Source organism: Cokeromyces recurvatus (genome assembly GCF_025118155.1).
Source record: "Cokeromyces recurvatus strain NRRL 2243 chromosome Unknown BX663scaffold_17, whole genome shotgun sequence".
NCBI lineage: Eukaryota > Fungi > Mucoromycota > Mucoromycetes > Mucorales > Mucoraceae > Cokeromyces > Cokeromyces recurvatus.
The window spans coordinates 553,118-571,131 of NW_026251403.1; the positions used below are offsets into that span (position 1 = coordinate 553,118).

Consider the following 18,014-nt stretch of genomic DNA (forward strand, 5'->3'; position numbering starts at 1 on the left):
CTTTTCTTTTTTTTATCAGCCGGACTGTACAATAATTTGCATGTGTTTACGGGTCACATTAAACTTTTTTTTTTTTTTCGATTTTATTCAAAAAAAGAAGCTATTTTGTTTTACGACAAATATCTTTTTTTGGTTATTTTCTAACTTTAAATTATCAGTAATACATTTTGTATATATGAGTATTGTTTAATATATTTGAATATATTATGTACATCAACTCTTTTTTTTTTTTTTTTTTTGACTTATTTAATCTAATATTTTCTAGTTATAATATTATGATTTATTATGTAATGTGTATGAAAAAAATCTATCTTCTCTAGTAGAAGTAAAAATGATAATTGGTATAAAATGACACATGAAAATAAATTTATATTACGTTTGTATATACATTCTTTTTTTTCTTTCTTTCTTTCTTTTTTAGACAGTAGATTTAAGTTCTAATTCATAGTTAGAACTCATTTCAGTTTTAACTTCTTCTTGATCAGAGTTATTTCTAATACCAATATTATCTTCTATTACATCAAGCTTATCGTTCTTTCCATGACAGAAATAGAAAAGAGGAGCACAAATACCCATGGCAATTGAAATACCGGCATACATCCATTTAAGCTTTGGATCTACAGCAACTGTAACAAGAGCAAAACCAAGAATAGAACCAAAACAATTCGTTAATAAAAAGGTGGCCATAACTAATGATTTCATCTTCTCGGGTGCCTTTCTGTAAGCATATTCAAGACCAGTAATGGAGGCAAAGATTTCTGAAATACCAACCAAGATGTAAGCAGGAATAATTAAGGCAGCAGAGACATCATTTTTACCATGTCCATTAGGATGATCATAATATGGACCTTTACTATAAATATAGGATTGTATACCAGCAGCATAAGCCATAGCAAGAGCAGCAAAAACAAAGCCACATGTAATACGTGCCATAGGTCGAAAATTGATACCAATACGTCGAAGTCCAGGATAGATGACACGATCCATAATAGGGATAACAATAACAAGCGTCAAAGGATTAATGTTTTGCATAATATCGTTAGGAACATTGCCAGTTTGCATAGTAGCAGTCATAGAGACCATATTATTTGTCATTTGAGAGTAACAAAGCCAGTAAATAGGATACCAACAAAATACAATACAAGCCCTGAAAGTACGACGAAGTTCATCAATAAAGATATCATCCCAAGTTATTCTTTCAGCGACTTCTGGGTGCGTAGTACATAAAACTGATGGCTTACAGCCTTCGAGTCCATATTTAAATGAAAAGCTGATGACTTTAATTGCTTCAATAAAGATGGAACCACGAGGAGGATTACGAACGTAATGTTTTTTACCAGCCCATACAACTAAAATGCCTGGTATAAAAACAAGTGTTGGTAAAAGGAAGGCTGGCCAAAAACCACAATTCTTTTCAAGGACAACAGTAGTAATTGAAGCTAGAGAACCAACATTAATACCCCAATAGAACATATTAAAAAGCTTTTGATAGGTAGCTTGAGGTGATACGATGACACGTATTTCTTCATCATAAGTATCTTTAGAGGATGACTTTCGCTTGATTGTCTTTATAAATGGTTTTAAATTCCTATATTGTTCAGCAACAAGTGGAGATACATTCGATTTAATACCACCCGTTGCAAAACCAATAATGATGATCGCAACAATAAAACCTGGGAAAGTAGCACCAGAAGCAATTGCAGCAGGAATAGAAGTTAAAGTTAAAATAACTAAACCAACAAAATAAATACAGGCAAAGATAAGAATTGTTTTATATTTGCCCCAGTATTGATCAGCAATGATAGCACCAATAATAGGAGTCACATAACACCAGAATTGAAGAAATGTAGTTAAGGCAGTAGCTGTTTGTTGACCTTTACCCATTGCACCAGGAAATTCAGCAGGGTCTATGATTACATAATATAAATGGTATGAGTTTTAATAAATAATCGTGGGAAAAACAATGCTTAATATTATTATTATTATTTACAACTAGGCGGGTTAGGGTTTTGAATATAATTTTGAAATGGCCCTGTCAAACCATAGTAGGTAAACCTTTCACAAAACTCTACAAGAATAACGAGATAAGCTGCCTTAGGGATATTATCAGCAACTTCTCTGAGATTTTTGTAATCTTCTTCTGTAGGTTCTATACGTCTTTCACCGTTTTCATCTACTTCGAATTCTTGCAATTTATCATTTTCTTGTATAGAAATTTGTTCTTTTAGATCTTTTTCTTTAATAGACATTTATATGAACAAAAGAGGAAAATAAAGAGAAATAAATAAAAACTAAAACGTTGACAATTATAGGCCTATTTATAAATATCTATGACGGATATATATTTCGGGCTCTCAAGTAAAGAAGCCCCTAAATATCCTTCTCTTGAATATTATTTGTGCCAGTTTCTCATTATTTTAAGCGTTATTTGAAATTTTATTGTAAAACTGAATAACCTTTTCATTTACTTTAACCAGACTTTTTTTAAAATTCAAGATCTGCAAATTATCTAAACATGTAGCTCGAGAAAGAGCCACATACACTTGACCTTCTTCAAAAGCCTTTTCAAGATCTACTTTTACATACTCTATTGTTTGGCCTTGTGCTTTATGAATCGAAATAGCCCAAGCCAATACCAATGGTATTTGTTTTCTGCTTATTAATGGCAGTCCTATTATTTAAATCAATTTAAACTAAGAATTTTTTTTTTTTTTTTTTTTTTTTTTTTTTTTTATACACAATTGTCTATCTTTACCTGGTAAATGATAATCCCAAGTTTCTTCATAAATCACTTTTTCTGTTCCATTGGTAAACTTAACAACAGGATACCTTTTAGATCCCTTTGCAGTTGTAAATCCGATAACAATACCAATGGAGCCATTAACAAGTGTGGATGTAAGATTTTTAATCAACATAACTTGTGCACCTATTTTTAATATCAACTCTTCAGGTGCAACACAACGATTTAGCACTGTTTTGTTTCCTTGATCTGTTGATAGGAACATGTAAGATTCTCCGTCCAATAATTTTAGTCTCCCGTTATTTGCCGCATCCACTTTTGCTCTAATTGGATATCTATAAAGAGATAAGAATTAAAGTCAGTTTAACTTGTTTTCTCGATTTTCTATGAACTGTACAATTCCGTCGGAATAATATCAATATTAACTTTAGGAGGTCTGCTTAAAGAATGAAATATTCTTTCTGTTTCCTGAGATATTTTTCCTATTCTTAACTCATTAAGTATACGTATAAATTCTAACAATATATGTGTATATATTTATATGTACGTATTTAGTTTTCACTTGTAAAGTATGTATAAATCAGCTTTGCTTACTTTGATCCTTCTGTCTAAAACAAGTCGTTAAAACCATATTTTTATTTATGATCCTTTTCCAACACTTTGCTTCAAAAGCAAGTACTGTTATTTGATGTCGATTAACAGGAGGCAATTGAAAAAAATCCCCCGAAAATATAAGCTATAAAAAAATATGTATATAAATATAAAAAATTTTCCTTTAGATATGACTATATTTGTTATTATACTTGTATGCCACCAAAAGGTTGATTTGATCCACGAATACGTCTAGCAATTTCCTCTAATTTATCCAAAAGAGCTCCATCAATCATTGATATTTCATCAATTATTAATATTTTAACTCGTTTCCATATACGCTTTTTCAATTCAGATTTTTTAATATTTTTTATATATGTGTCAACATGCTCATCACCTAGTTTTACATGCGCAAAACTTTATAAATTTTGAGATTATTTCTGTACAAGATGACAAGTAGTTTTTTTTTTTTTTTTTTTTTTTTTTTTTTTTTTTTTTTTTTTTTTTTACCTATGGATTGTAATCCCTCCAATATTAAGAGCTGCAATACCAGTAGATGCAGTAATAGCAATCTCTTCTTCAGGATATATACTTTTTAAAGTACTTATAATTGCTGAATTATCTAGTTAATTTTTTTTTTTCCAAAGAAAATTGTTATACCTTTTAATAAAACCGATTTTCCTGTGCCTAAATAAAATTTTTAGATCAATAAGAAGATTGATAATTAATTCAAATTTACCTGCTGAACCAGTGAAAAATACGTTTTCTTTGTCATTAACTATGCAATCATGTATACGCTTTTGTTCATTAGATAGTTGATCATATAAATTGCTATTTTCTGGTTTATTTATAACTGTGTTATTGATTTCCATCGTCGGTGACAATGTTCTTCTAATCTTGGTGTAATTAGATGATTCTAGATTAACTTCTGTAGTCAAAGTAGAACTTAAATTCTTAGATGTCAGTCGCTTTTCTGTTTGTAAATTTAATACTGGTTGATTTTCTCTTGAAAATGGATATAAATGTGATGACTTTCGCTTTGTTGGTATTGAGGTTGTCTCTGTAACTGGTGTTGACTGTTGAGTTTCACTAGTGAATCTCTTTCCAATAAGTGGTGACAGGCTTGGTACATCTGGATACATGCCTTGTATAATCCAACCATTCAGACTCTTATTAGAATGATAATAGGTTTCTTGTACATCAGAATCCACACTCATGTTGAAATATATCTAGACAAAAAAAAAAAAAAAAAAAAAAAGAGAACTCTAATATGTATTATTTGCTTAAATAAATAAATTTTATATTGATATTTATTTATTTTTTTTTATTTTTTTTTTTCTTTTTTATTATTATCATTGTAGTTTTAATAAATCTGTAATCTTGACAGCTAAAATGGGCATTTCATCATCAGCATTATCATCATCATCATCATCGTCAGTTTGTTCACCATTATTTGATAATTGTGGATTTTCAGTTGCATTTTCTATCATAAATGCAGCTTCATCTGCATCTTCACTCTCTGAATTCTCATCTTCATCATCTTCTGATTCACTACTAACCATAATATCTATGTTTAATCCCATATTCAACTTATGATAATTGGAAATCTTCTCTGGCGGTATAGGCTGCAAATACTCTGGTAGAATGGGTCTATCAGAATTTTTGCTTGCAACGTAACATAAATAATCATCAACTACCCAGGGAAAACTCATATAGCGTAGAAGAGTCGAATTATAAATAACATCACTTTTATGTTCAGATGGATGATAAGTCACATAATACCATGCTGCTACCCTTGCCTCAATCTGTTCAAGGATCTCCGATTCCTCTTTTGGACTTCCATCTATATTTTTATAAATCAAAAATGAATCAAATTGTTGTTTCCAAAAATATTTTAGACGACCATAAGCAGCTCTAATATGCTCACAATAGATGGGTCGGCGTTGTGGGTTAAGATATTTCGGCCAAGATATGATATGACCCGAAATGAATTCGATTTCTGTTTGAACAGAATATTGTCCAAGCAAAATACGAAGACTATGATCATATTTTGCTTTCATTTTTCTTGCTTCAACTACATATTTGTACATATCCTCTACATAAAGTCTTGGATCATAAGTACAATGATTAGTAATGTAGGCGCTGTATTTGAGTTGATTTGCAGTTCTAAAAAGGCTTCCCAATGACTTGTTAGAATAATATGTTTGAAGTGAATTTCGATTCATAAAGTCGGGGTATGGATAACGAGAGAGTCCATGATTCAATGTTGCATATACACCAGTTTTTGCAAAATCTAAATAATTACAATCAGATCATGCTTTCTGTATTATTATTTTATTGAATTTACCTAACGCACGACTCATATGTTGTGAAAGATAAACACAGCCACCATTAAAGATACCTTCTTTATGTCTATCAGCAAGTGCAATATAGGCATCATTTAATGAATGTAATATATCTCTAGAAATGTAGGTGGTAAAAAACTTTGCAGCCTCTTTAAATGTGATATTTTCCAAACTGTTAGACGTTACTGTTGTTTTATAACTTCGAATACCAGTACTTGTATTAGTTGGTATTAAACGATGGTCCCAAATGATACTATAAATATGTGTATATACAATAAGTCTTGTCTTGGGCAAAATAAGAATAATAATAATAATTACTTACGTAAAATTGTCTTCATCATTATCATCATTGGAACAAGAGCTTGGAAGATCCCGCATATCATGTGAACAGTACACTAACACATTAGTATAATGTCTTAAACGAGGATGTTTAATGGCATTAACTACTTTCACATCTTCTGGAAAACAAGAAGAATCTCTGTAAACAACGCAGGGGCCTTCCACTAAAATTTTGTCTGAAGATAAACCAGCTGAATAAGTAACTTGAAGGAATATTTCTCCTGGTTTTAAAGATCCTGTTTCATCCATAATAGCAAATACTCTGATACCATTCTTGACATACAATTTACAATCTTCTTTTATTCCTCTTACTAAACTGTTTTGGAAAGCTGCAACAAGATTGAAAATAAAAGGATCACGTTGATCAAGAAAATCACAATTTAAAATACGTTGGAAATCGTCCATACAATTATTCTTGTAATGTTTAACAAGTAATTCAAGATAGATTGATGTCTTTTTATGCGCATCTTTCCCCCAACTTGTTAAATTATCTTCTAAAATATCTTGAAATATGTAGTCTTTAACCCCTAAAGATGATAATAGAGTGATAGATCGTTTATCTAAATAAACTGGATTAGGTTTGGAAACCTTAATGATTTCTAACTGTAAGTTTCTGCTTTCAAATCTGATTTGGCTTGAACGAAGTTGGATCTTTCGTTTTGTTAAAAAATTTGATAGCATTAAAATTCCTCTTGATCCGCAGAGGTTAAATCGAACAACACTGGGCGTATAATCCATATCAAGCTGATTTGCAAGATCTCGAGCTATTTGAGGTGACATTTTACCACAGTCCAATGTAAAATTACAGTCATTGTAATAATAATCATCAATCTCTTCTATTTCATTAGGCTTTATTTCTATAGTCAATAATCTAGGCGTAAACTCCTAGTAAAATAATATCATAAAATATTAGATCATATCATGTAATATCTCCTCCCTCTTTTTCTTTTTTTTTTTTTTTTTTTTTTTTTTACCTGTCCCACACTATTGACAAAAGTAGAAACTGTCTTTATTTCTTGAAAATCGCCCATCCAATGCAAGATCTTTGTACGGTTCATTTTATGTGTAGGAGAAAAGAACCAACAGCCATGTTCCCGTAAATTATCGATAGATGATCCTAAAAATTCATAAGTTCGACCTGCAATCCTCAATCCACGTCTTAATATAGAAAAAATGCGACTGTAAATTTTATTATTGGGTGGCGCTTGATTCTCATCTTCAATAGGACCAATGGGCTCCAAATGCTCATCAGTAAACTGAACGTATAAGAACCGATCTGCATACTCTTGAAAGTGATATTGCAAATTGTTCATGGGTTCGATAACTGGTTGTAGAGGATAGATAGATGTTGGTGTAATCAATACCCTTCTTATCATTGTATGGTTTTTCGGTATAGATTGCTGAACTCCAATCTGTTCTTTACAAAGCTTGAAGATCTCTTTGATTACTGTGTCGGGATTATAAACACGCTTTTGTGGTCCAGACAAGATAGTTAAAAATGTACAACTTACTTGAGGAGGCAATAATTGCATTGTTTCGAAGAAATCAGAATCAACATTATATTCTCGTAAAATTTTAAGATTAAATGCATGTTCCATCATGTATTGCACCTCAAAAGGCATATTTGCTAAATGTGCTTTAATATCGCTTGATCTTATAGGAGGCTGAACAATAATTTGCTCAGTGCTTTCTTCTCTGGATGAAACAGATTTATTCATTGCTAACGCAAGCTTTCGTTCTAATGATTCATGTGTTAAATTGTGTAAGTTAAGGCCCATATTTCCTACATTCTTTAACGATCTATAAGGGATATGAAACTCAAGACGATAAACAGTCCACATATTCAATTTTATAAGATAATCTGGAAATTGTCCAGAGGGTGAAATAGGTTCTTTATCAATATTAATATTGGATGCCTTTTCATTTCGTATCATTTCACGCGAAAGATCATCTCGTGGAATCTCTAACACTCTTTCCCAATTTTTTAAATCATATGTATCTGTAATCTTTTGCATTGGAACTCTGGATTTCCAAAAATAAGCTGGGTATTTGCTACTAATAGTAAGTGATGAAATATTATTATGTCTCTGTAAAACAACAGTATTTTTAAGTGTATGATCATAAGGTACTCTGAGACGATAATAGCCATCAATATGAGCGAAAAATATCTCCATGTATTTCTCGGCTACATTAAGATCAAATGTAACATATTCATCTGTAAACCATTCTTCAATAAACACACGAGGCGAATCTAAGCCTCCGAAAGAAAGCTTGTTCACAGGAACAGGACAGCTAATCTTCTTAATATAATCAGAAATTGGAACTTCTTGTACCGAAACGAGCATCTCTTTTATGTAAATAGGTTGAGTGCATAGTTGATCAGATGGTTGTAAATTATAGACAATAATAGCTGATGATATTGTATCTGTACCAGATACTTCTATTAGCTTTATAGTTCCAAACTGCCCAAAAATCTTCCATAACATAGCACGATTTACAGAAGATGCCAAATTGGTAATGAAATAACAGTGATCATCTTCTTCCACTAATAAAAGATAAATGTACAATCAAACAATTATGATTCGTACTCATTTCGGTAGATTATCTTTTTTTTTTTTTTATTTACCTAAATTTTTTAATTGTGCATCATGCATGTTTAAAGTAAAATTGAAATTAATTAGTATATGTTATACTTGCTTTTCTTTTCTTTTCTTTTTTTTTTTTTTCTTTGGATTTAAAAATTTAAAAAAAAGGATCATATTTCCTAATAAGGCATTTACAAAAATGACTCGCATTTATTCATTCCAAGCCTTTTTTGTTATTTCATGTTGGCAGGCAGGCTTATACCAGGTTTGAATATAAGACTTTCAATAGGAAACGGGAATATTCAGTGTTTATAAATTCAGCCTAAATTAGTGATATGAACTATTTCTCATTCTCTAAACAGAAAAAAAAAAAAAAAAAAAAGGGCACAAAGACTCCTTTAAAAATTATTTGAAAAAAAAAAAGAAAAAATGGATTGCTGACATAAGAAATTAAAAATTGACAAGATTTTTTCTTTCTCTTCCCCTTTTTATACGCCTATTTTTTTTTTTTTTTTTTTTTTTACAATGTCTAATTGTTTCTGTGGAATAACTGCAATATCTCATGAAGTAAAGACATCAGGACCAAATAGAGGACGTTGGTATTGGACAGTAAATATACCTTTGTAAACAAATATTCTAAAAATTTGAAAACCTAATGTTATTTAACAAGTGTGCATCAGGTTCCTGTCGTTTCTTTAAATGGGATGATTCAGCATTACCATTTATTCGTCATCCAACAGAAGCGTATGCAGCAGCTGGGAATGTGAGAGGTAACTCAAGACGTCCAGTTACGCTTTCGTATATGCAGCAAAAGGCAAAAGAAACAGTACTTACCAAAACGACTGTTAAAATTGTATTTCTTCTTCTTTCAAAAACATTGATTGGCATGAAGGCACAAAAAAACTTGACTATTGATCCTGTCATTGCTAAAATTGAACATATTGCTTGGAACGAAAAATTATCAATGTGGACAATTCCAGCCTCTCTTCGAGTTTATAACAATACAATAGCAGCTTTACCAACGGATATTCCTAATATCCAAGTTGATATTGATCCTATACCAACTACATTGATAGATACTATTTTGATGCGTAATGATATTTTAGTTAATAATCCAGATTTTATGAGCGAAGTCGAGTTGAAATGGACCGAATTTGTTGAATCTCCTATGCGAAAACTTCTAAAGCCGTTTCAACAAGAAGCAGTTCGACTGGGGATTGAAAAAAAGGGTAGAATTTTATTGGGAAATGAAAATGGCATTGGACTTATAGAACAGGCCTTAGCTTTGGCAAATGTCTACAAAGATGAATGGCCTGTACTTTTAATGTGTCCAGCCATTTTATGCGAGACTTGGAAGGAAACTGTTCAAAATTTTTTCGATTTAGAGGAAGATGAAATTTGTATATTGGATAATGTAGTAGGAGGATTATTTAAGGAAACATCTATTTCTTTAAAGAAAAGAAAGAAAGAAAATAGAACAAAAAAGAATATATTTAATAAGAGAATAAAGGGAAGCGCTTCATTTAATTCCAAACAAACTGAAGAATATGGTCTATTTTCTAGCGATGAAGAAGATGAAGAATATGATATTGATAATGATAGTGATGAAGCAGAAATATATAAAATGACTTGCTCATCACCTATTAAATTTTATATTGCAAGTCATAAGAAAGTATCCAAAAATAAGACTAAAATATATGAACAGAAATTTAAAGTGATGATAATTGATGCTAGTCATTATTTGAAGTCAAGAGATGTAAATACGATTTTATATATACAGCTTTGTGTAATTTACTAATTATTAATTATTTTTCATAGCAAAATCAAGTAAAAAATATTTCTAAAATGCTTCAAGACCATCCCAGAGCAATATTGCTTTCTGACACAGCAATTTATTCTTTACCCATTGATCTTTACAATCAAATAAACGTGATTAATCCAAGTTTCTATCCAGATGCAGACACTTATATTACGCGTTATTGTAATCCAAAAACTTCTGTATTTGGTGTCTTTGTAAATGGTAGATCAAACATGGAAGAATTAAATTTTGTATTAGATACACATATTTGGTACTGTCCAAAATTGGCTGACATGAAATCAGAATATAAAAGACCTGTACGCGATAAAATTACTCTACCAATAGAAAAAAAATTAAAAAAGAGTTTCAGCCTTATTTAACGAGTATAGAAAATGGAGAGGAGATTGCAGAAGAATATATTCAAGAAAAGGATTTGGTAACTTAGCTGCTTAATGACATTCAAAAAAGAAGGAAAAAGAAAAAATAGCTAACTAACCATTTATTATATACAAGTTAAAAAAAACCAGTATTGCAAAGAAGAATGCAGTTTGTGAATATATTGAACATGTTTTTAATACATATAAACGACCAAAAATAGCGATTACTTATTATGATGATAGTACATCGAAGAGTATTGAAGACATTATGAAAAAAAGAAAGGTAGTAAACTTAGTTGTAACAAGAAGAAATAGAAAAAAAAATCATTTCTTATCTTTTCTAAAATATAGGTCAAATATATTACAATAAATGATTCAGAAAATATTGAAGAAAAAGCACAAAGCTATAATAAGAGTCATGCAGTACAAGTTGTACTTTTTGATATGAAGTTAAAAGAGCCTTCACTATGTCTTGATAGTGTAGATTTAGTAATCATAACTGATCAACCCACAAGTAAAGACGATTTAACTCGTACTGAATCCTATTTTGGGGTAAAATATATAAATAAAAAACGAAATTCAACTTCTTTTGAGTTTAACTGATTCTTTTTATAGCTTGATAAAAGAGAAAATCCATTGCTTATAAAATATTTGGTTGCACCTGGTACATTGGGTAATTATTAGACAATTTGCATACATAAAATACTTAATTCTCTTTCAAAATAGATTCATACTACTGGCCTCTTATACGACAAGATTAATATAATGTGCATGCATTCCTTCTTTATATACTTTACAATAAATAATAATACTTGTTTATTTTATTGATATAATTCTTTAATGGTATATAATAATAAATTATTTTAGATCATTTGCACATTCATAATTGGATCTTCGACTGCTAACGAGACATGATTTCTTATATCGCCTATCATTAAAGAAGCCTCGTCATGATAGCTATATCCTGTATCATTTTCAACAAAAATGGATTCATCCTCGTCTACACTAGAAGAAAAATTTTCATCCATGTAAAAAGAGAGACTAGAATTATCCTCTTCATAAGGATTATAATCTAAAACTGCCGCATTAAATTCAGCATCTGTTTCTTCAGTAGGTCTGTCACAATAGATGCCTCCTACAACTGTATATATATATATATATAGTGAAGTTAGATATTAGAGTAGATTAGTTATTCACAGCGTTAATTATACCATCATCTATTTCTTTGCAAACAAGTCCTATAGAACATTCTCGGATTAACCAAGTATCAATGTTACACGTTAGCCATTTTTCAGATTCCCCTGGTTTAATACACATTTGTTGGCCAGAACTTGAGCAGCTTTTTCCATTAAGACTATCCTCATCCAATGAATATAATGTCTTTGAAATTGCTGATGTTAATTCATTTTCTCTTTGATTATTAATATTATCAAATTCATTATTCTCTGAGAAGATGTCATCATCTAGTTCGAAAGAGTTGGAAAAACTATTTGATGTTTCAGCTGATATGTATGATGAAGTCCAAGAAGCATTTTCTTCACTAATAGTTACAACCTCATCTATGTCGTTTATTCCTTCATTGTTAATATCACGATAAGTTTTCAAGTCGGTAGGGCATCCTAAAGGAACTGTAGTATGTATAGTATTTACTGCATTTAGGAGTTCTCCATTATCCTGATGAATATCCCTATATAAAATAAATTAATTATTTTATCAAGCAACTATACATATATCTTATGATGTTATTACCAAACCATGACTCCAGCCAAGTCCTCGCATAGAACATGGTGAATCTTCACTTTTAAAGATTGAGGATCATCATATGAAATAAAATCTTTGGTTGTAGGATTGAATAACCAAGGAGTTTGTGAAGTTTTATCCCAATTACGTAGCCATCCTTTACCAGGTGTAATCATATCATCTTCTAAAAGTCCTTCCTCACGAATATTTACCCATTTCCATATGCCTATAACAAAACACACACACACACACACAAATAAACAGTCTATTCTAAAGATGGTATCAATCATAGTGAAATGTCAACCTACCAGAATAACCTTCAGGCTCTGTAGTACAATAGGGGTCGCTCCAGTAACTATCATCAGAATCACCTTTAGGTGCTCCCAACTCTGCATCTTGGAATTGAGAAATTTCTCTTGTCATATCATTTTTAGCCTTTATAGCACGGCCGTAGAATGGAAGCCCAGCAGTGATCTTATTTGCAGGTACACCAGCTGCTTTCCAGTCTTGAATGCCTATAAAGAAGGAAAAAAAAATGATATAAACCGTTAAACTAAAGAACCATACACATAAGAATATGATCCGATTTACTTTTTACAAAAGAAAATGCTGCACCTTTGCCCTCTTCATATTGAAAGGGGGCATTAGGTCCAGTTTCGGAAGCCCAAGCACCATTTATATCTACATATTTGACAAAAAAAATTAATAAAAATAGATTAAATTATGAAAGAAAAAAAAACTGCATATATTACCATAAGTCATTATATTAACACGATCAAAATAAGGTACAAAGGTCTCAAGATTAGTCATTGGAACACCTGATTTAACAAACGGTTGGACATGAACAGCTAAAGAAATCTCCTTATGTTCCATTGGAAATCTCTTGTCTAATGCTTCACGCATCTCCTTTAACAAGAGCAAAAAGTTATCTGAATCATTATCAGCAAATTCATTGCATCCAGCAGCTTGTTTACCAGGATATTCCCAATCCAAGTCAACACCGTCTGTTTTGTATTTTTCAATAAAATCCAAATTCCAATTAATAAAATTTTGACGATTTTTAGTAGTTTTAACCATAGAACTAAACTTTTTTGATCCTGTCCAGCCACCAATAGACAATAAGACTTTAGTTTCGTTTGAGTGTGCCATATTAATAATGCTAGGTAAAGATGTTTCCACTATCCAATCATCTGAAAAGGAAGGAAGGTTATCCTGATTATTCAGAAGGGCGAATGCTATTATTGTCAAGTAAGCAAAACAAAACAAAAAAAAAAAAAAAAAAAAAAAAGAAAACAGATTGATAAAATATATGCATACCATAATTAAGATGAGTATATTCTTTATATGGAACATTTTCGATAGGATAAGTTGTGTATAACCAATTAGGAAGATAACTATTGAGTTCGTATGAAAAGGCATTAATATAAAAATACAAATATTTGCCTACAATAAAGACTAACACATTACCCAATTACTAATTTTGTGGAACCTTCACATAAAGCGATAGCAGAGATAAGTGTAACTGCCAGCAATGATAATCTCATGTTAAGATGAAATGTAAGAAAGGGGAAAAAAAAAGTAAATTGGCCTATATGTACCTTGTTTTTATTCTATTATTTAATACTGCCTTGGTAATATTTTAAATTATATGTAAACATAAATATGCAATGTACAATTTTATTATAATTTTTATTATTAGTAATCGCAACAACCCTTAACAACTACATTTTTTGATAAATATATGAGGTATGTTTTGTTTCACTAACAGGAAGCTGTTTCCTGTATAGTAATATAAACCTGTAAAACTCAAATTATCCAATTAATATTTGATACTTTTGATATAATCGTAAGGAGAATTATTACGATTCAATATCCTTTTTAACGTCAAATGAGGAAGTATGGCTTAAGATGATGTGAGATTGATTTAAGTTACTGATTATTATTAGCGTTTTAACTCAAAGGTTTCAATTTCAATTTGTGAATTTAATAAAGCTTTGATAATGGCAAAGAAAAAAAAAAACTTTAAATTCAAAGCTGATTTATTATTTAAATGAAAAGGTATATATACAAATACATACAATTAATAATAATAAAAGGGCATACAAATATATAAATAATAAGTATCATCACTTTTTTTTTTTTTTGGTTTAACGATCTTGCCTCATATCCTCATTAATGATACCAGCCATCTTCAGCAACTCTTTATCCAATTGTCCGTCTAAATGCCTAATATTTACACCTGACCTTCTTGCTGCTTCCTGTTTTTCAAACTTCCATTCTTTTAATTGTTTTTCTCTATCTTTCTCATTCCCTAACCCAAATACTTCAATATTAACTGTGTTGAATTTATAGAAAAAGGATGAATTCTTTCTTGATTCTGTCATACTTTCAAAGCTTGGTTGAGGTGGGTATGCTTCAACTTGATAAATTCCTTCTTGAAGAGAATTTTGTAAAAATATAATAAAATCGTTTTGTTGAGTTGTGGCAGTAACTGAACGAGCTAAAGGAGGCTGCTTATTCATTGCTCCAAACCCAATGCCAAAATCATGATGATAATAAATGTAATGGTCATTTTTACTATCATCCTTAGTATGATTTTTTATAACAGGCCGAAATACATCAAACGAAGGATACAATTCAAATAAAAAGCATTCATTAGTTCCCCAAAATTGTTTGGAATGTTTCCAAGGTTGCGCAACATAAGCGCCTAAAATAATAGTTTGACGGATTTGCTTCTTCTCACCCCTATTATTGTTGACTGTCTCTGACCATTTACTACAATCTTCTGATGACTGTCTTACTATTGCATTGCAGGATGATGAAACAGCATCTACCTCGAGAATAAAAAGAGTGGGTCCAGGATATTTAAATACATGACTTTCAAAGCGATTCATTGAAAAGCCATTTTGATCCGCAGAATATAGTCTTAACCATTGTTTAGTAACAAGTATATTTTCGGGTATTAACCAGGATAATAAAGTAGTGTAAAGAGGTATAAGAATGTCACTTTGAATAGGTTCAGGTACTTTATCTTCAGGAAGTAGTTTGAATCTAGCTGATCTTGGTACAGTACTAGTGGTATCACCATCATAATACGTAAATGATCTTGTAATGAATGATTGTAAAGATTTGAAAAGATGAGTTGAAAACCTATTTTTCCAACGACAAAATAATTCATATGATATACAAGGATATTCATCATCCATAACGCTACTATTAGCTTCAAAGGTGTTATTATTCGTTAATGTCTTTACAGATTTAATATTGTAAACGATGTATTTAGCCATATCAATAATTTTCTTAAAATCATGTTTTATATCTTTATCAGCTTCACCAAGCCATAAAAGCAATACAAATATTTCAATTAAATCACGGCATAAAATCTCTGGACCTTGATTAGTTAATTTCTCTGTATCCTTCTTTGTATCCAAATCAAGATCATCGAAATCAATACCAAGTTCAGCTAATGATAATCCTCGTGAATGTCGATTAGGCACTGATTCATCTTCAACATTAGTTGACCCTTCCTCTTCTTGTTCTTGTTCTATACTAGTTACTTCATCACTTTCATTTTCGTCTGGAGCTGGTAAAACTGATAAAGATTGAAAAAATAGATTTTCGGAAATGGGATTATCAGGTTTATCTAGTCGACCAGCGAGTACAACAAAAGCGGTTATAAATGAATCAAAAGATAGGGGAACGGGTCCAGAAATTTTATGTGCTGGATACGATCCTAAATATGAAAGAGATTTAAATAAGAGGATAGATGATGGTTCGATTTCAGGCGGTAAATTTAAAAATTCCTATTAATTTCGCTGTTTATTATTAATTTATCTTTTTTTTATTTTTATTTTTTATTTTATTTTATTGTGAACAGCATATTATCAATGATGTTTAGTTTTCACACACACACACACACACACACACACACACACTCCCTTTTTTTTTTTCTTTTTTTTTTACCAAAAACTGTTTGAGTTCAATACATTCAAAATGATCTATGAACGATGATTTTAATTCATTAAAAATTAGTTTCATTGAAACATATTCAACTTTTGAAAGATAATTCTTTGCTTTGAAATGAGTCGAATTATCATTTACTGATGCTATTGTATTTATTGATGATGATGAATTTATTCCTATTTGGTTTTTTGTTGCTGCTTGTTTTGTATTTGATTGACCCATTAGCTAAATTTTCACTTGAACAAAAAGAATAGAAAAGCATTATTTTCTATTTTATATTTTACGCGTTTCAATAAGCTTAGCTTTTTAGTATAGCAGCAATAAGGATTTTATTCTCCATTTTAAATTTATACCCAATTAATGTACAGGAATTATATCAATTTATGCCACAAAGTTGGATGTTCTTCTGAAGCTTATTACATCAATTTCAGTTTGGATACGGTTAGAAAAGCAAACAATGGATAAAAAGCTTTTAGATAACGATAGGAAAAAGAAATTGAATACAGAAGATATCATTGAGGAGGCTGGGGAATTTTCTTAAAGGGAATCATACTTGGAACAGAGAATTATGTGCTTACAGTGACTTCATCTCAGCTTTAAGTTATTTGAAGACAAATATAAATACAGCATACCACATATAGACTCAATCAAAAAACATCATTGTCTTCAATGTAGTAACTGCTTTTCATAAAGATGACTCCCTATTAACTATAACTTCAAGATGACTTATGTTAATCTTTTGTCTATATGGAAAGATTACCAGGAGTTTGGTCTTTTTTCAGAGTATCCCAGCACACACGCATACACATACAGATATCTGTATGTATTACGCCATACTTCTTTCCTCTGTACTTAATTATATATTTTTTTTAAATACTTCTACCCTAAACATACTTCCCGATACACTTAGTTTCTTACTTTATGGCTTTGTTAACTTTTATTTTCTATCAGGTAAGTAACATGTTAATTGGGCAACATAAATCTAGAAAAAACCTGTTTGCTTTTGGTGACTATTTCTCCACCTTTTACTATCTTTTTCTACTTTTTAATTCACTAGAATCCTTTTTTTTTTTTTTTTGTTAAATGTATCTTTAAAATAGTTAAATAATAATCTGTGCTCTTGTGTGCTTATTAGTGACTTGGACAAAGACAGAATTTACTTTATGAGATATTATAACAGTAAAATAGAAAAAAAAGTGTTATTCAAGCGAGAGTATATGTAGTTAGCATAAAAAGGATAAATCCTTATTTTCATGATACGAATAGTATTATTTTTGTTTGGGAAATTGATTGAATACATGATGGATCCATTAAGACATTAGTATTTCTTTGTTGAGTAGCACCAATTTTTTTTTTTAATTTATGAATATATGCCAAAAACTTTGGTGAAAATATGCTTTAGGATCAATAGAGAAAGGCTTACAATATTGCTACACCTTTTTCTTTTTTCTTCTTTTGTCAATTATAAATATAATTGATAAGTTATATTACTTTATAGTAAAGCTAAATAAAATATTACTAATCTCATTCTGGAGT

At 30.4% G+C, this 18,014-nt stretch overlaps 7 protein-coding genes across 7 annotated transcripts; 2 read left to right on the top strand and 5 right to left on the bottom strand.

Moving 5' to 3' along the window:
* Positions 1–265: 265 nt before the first annotated feature.
* BX663DRAFT_103558 (POT family-domain-containing protein) lies at positions 266–2,463 on the bottom strand. The gene is made up of 3 exons (XM_051521467.1): positions 1,991–2,463; positions 1,782–1,907; positions 266–1,730 (listed from the first exon to the last, which is right to left on the bottom strand). Exons 1-3 carry the CDS (start codon positions 2,247–2,249, stop codon positions 418–420), a joined length of 1,698 nt encoding a protein of 565 aa, XP_051381736.1. The 5' UTR covers positions 2,250–2,463; the 3' UTR covers positions 266–417.
* A 730-nt stretch (positions 2,464–3,193) lies between these two features.
* Positions 3,194–3,846, bottom strand: BX663DRAFT_103583 (uncharacterized protein). The gene is made up of 3 exons (XM_051521468.1): positions 3,842–3,846; positions 3,544–3,728; positions 3,194–3,476 (listed from the first exon to the last, which is right to left on the bottom strand). The coding sequence occupies exons 2-3, from the start codon at positions 3,625–3,627 to the stop codon at positions 3,321–3,323; spliced, it is 240 nt and encodes a 79-aa protein (XP_051381737.1). The 5' UTR covers positions 3,628–3,728; positions 3,842–3,846; the 3' UTR covers positions 3,194–3,320.
* Positions 3,847–4,659: 813 nt separating this feature from the next.
* BX663DRAFT_513942 (RNA dependent RNA polymerase-domain-containing protein) lies at positions 4,660–8,759 on the bottom strand. The gene is made up of 5 exons (XM_051528225.1): positions 8,642–8,759; positions 6,990–8,560; positions 5,999–6,900; positions 5,679–5,929; positions 4,660–5,624 (listed from the first exon to the last, which is right to left on the bottom strand). Exons 1-5 carry the CDS (start codon positions 8,667–8,669, stop codon positions 4,684–4,686), a joined length of 3,693 nt encoding a protein of 1,230 aa, XP_051381738.1. The 5' UTR covers positions 8,670–8,759; the 3' UTR covers positions 4,660–4,683.
* A 354-nt stretch (positions 8,760–9,113) lies between these two features.
* BX663DRAFT_513946 (uncharacterized protein) lies at positions 9,114–11,573 on the top strand. Its single transcript, XM_051528226.1, has 6 exons — positions 9,114–10,356; positions 10,419–10,715; positions 10,763–10,834; positions 10,912–11,327; positions 11,391–11,448; positions 11,502–11,573. Exons 1-4 carry the CDS (start codon positions 9,256–9,258, stop codon positions 11,143–11,145), a joined length of 1,704 nt encoding a protein of 567 aa, XP_051381739.1. The 5' UTR covers positions 9,114–9,255; the 3' UTR covers positions 11,146–11,327; positions 11,391–11,448; positions 11,502–11,573.
* BX663DRAFT_103691 (uncharacterized protein) lies at positions 10,990–11,580 on the top strand. The gene is made up of 4 exons (XM_051521469.1): positions 10,990–11,058; positions 11,155–11,327; positions 11,391–11,448; positions 11,502–11,580. The coding sequence occupies exons 2-4, from the start codon at positions 11,220–11,222 to the stop codon at positions 11,534–11,536; spliced, it is 201 nt and encodes a 66-aa protein (XP_051381740.1). The 5' UTR covers positions 10,990–11,058; positions 11,155–11,219; the 3' UTR covers positions 11,537–11,580.
* Positions 11,581–12,520: 940 nt separating this feature from the next.
* Positions 12,521–14,059, bottom strand: BX663DRAFT_531788 (glycoside hydrolase; the record flags this gene model as incomplete). The annotated part of the gene is made up of 6 exons (XM_051530407.1): positions 12,521–12,741; positions 12,824–13,030; positions 13,107–13,196; positions 13,268–13,750; positions 13,833–13,909; positions 13,983–14,059. 6 exons carry the CDS (start codon positions 14,057–14,059, stop codon positions 12,521–12,523), a joined length of 1,155 nt encoding a protein of 384 aa, XP_051381741.1.
* Positions 14,060–14,518: 459 nt separating this feature from the next.
* On the bottom strand, positions 14,519–16,721 carry BX663DRAFT_513956 (TLD-domain-containing protein). Its single transcript, XM_051528227.1, has 2 exons — positions 16,479–16,721; positions 14,519–16,318 (listed from the first exon to the last, which is right to left on the bottom strand). The coding sequence occupies exons 1-2, from the start codon at positions 16,698–16,700 to the stop codon at positions 14,663–14,665; spliced, it is 1,878 nt and encodes a 625-aa protein (XP_051381742.1). The 5' UTR covers positions 16,701–16,721; the 3' UTR covers positions 14,519–14,662.
* Positions 16,722–18,014: the final 1,293 nt, after the last annotated feature.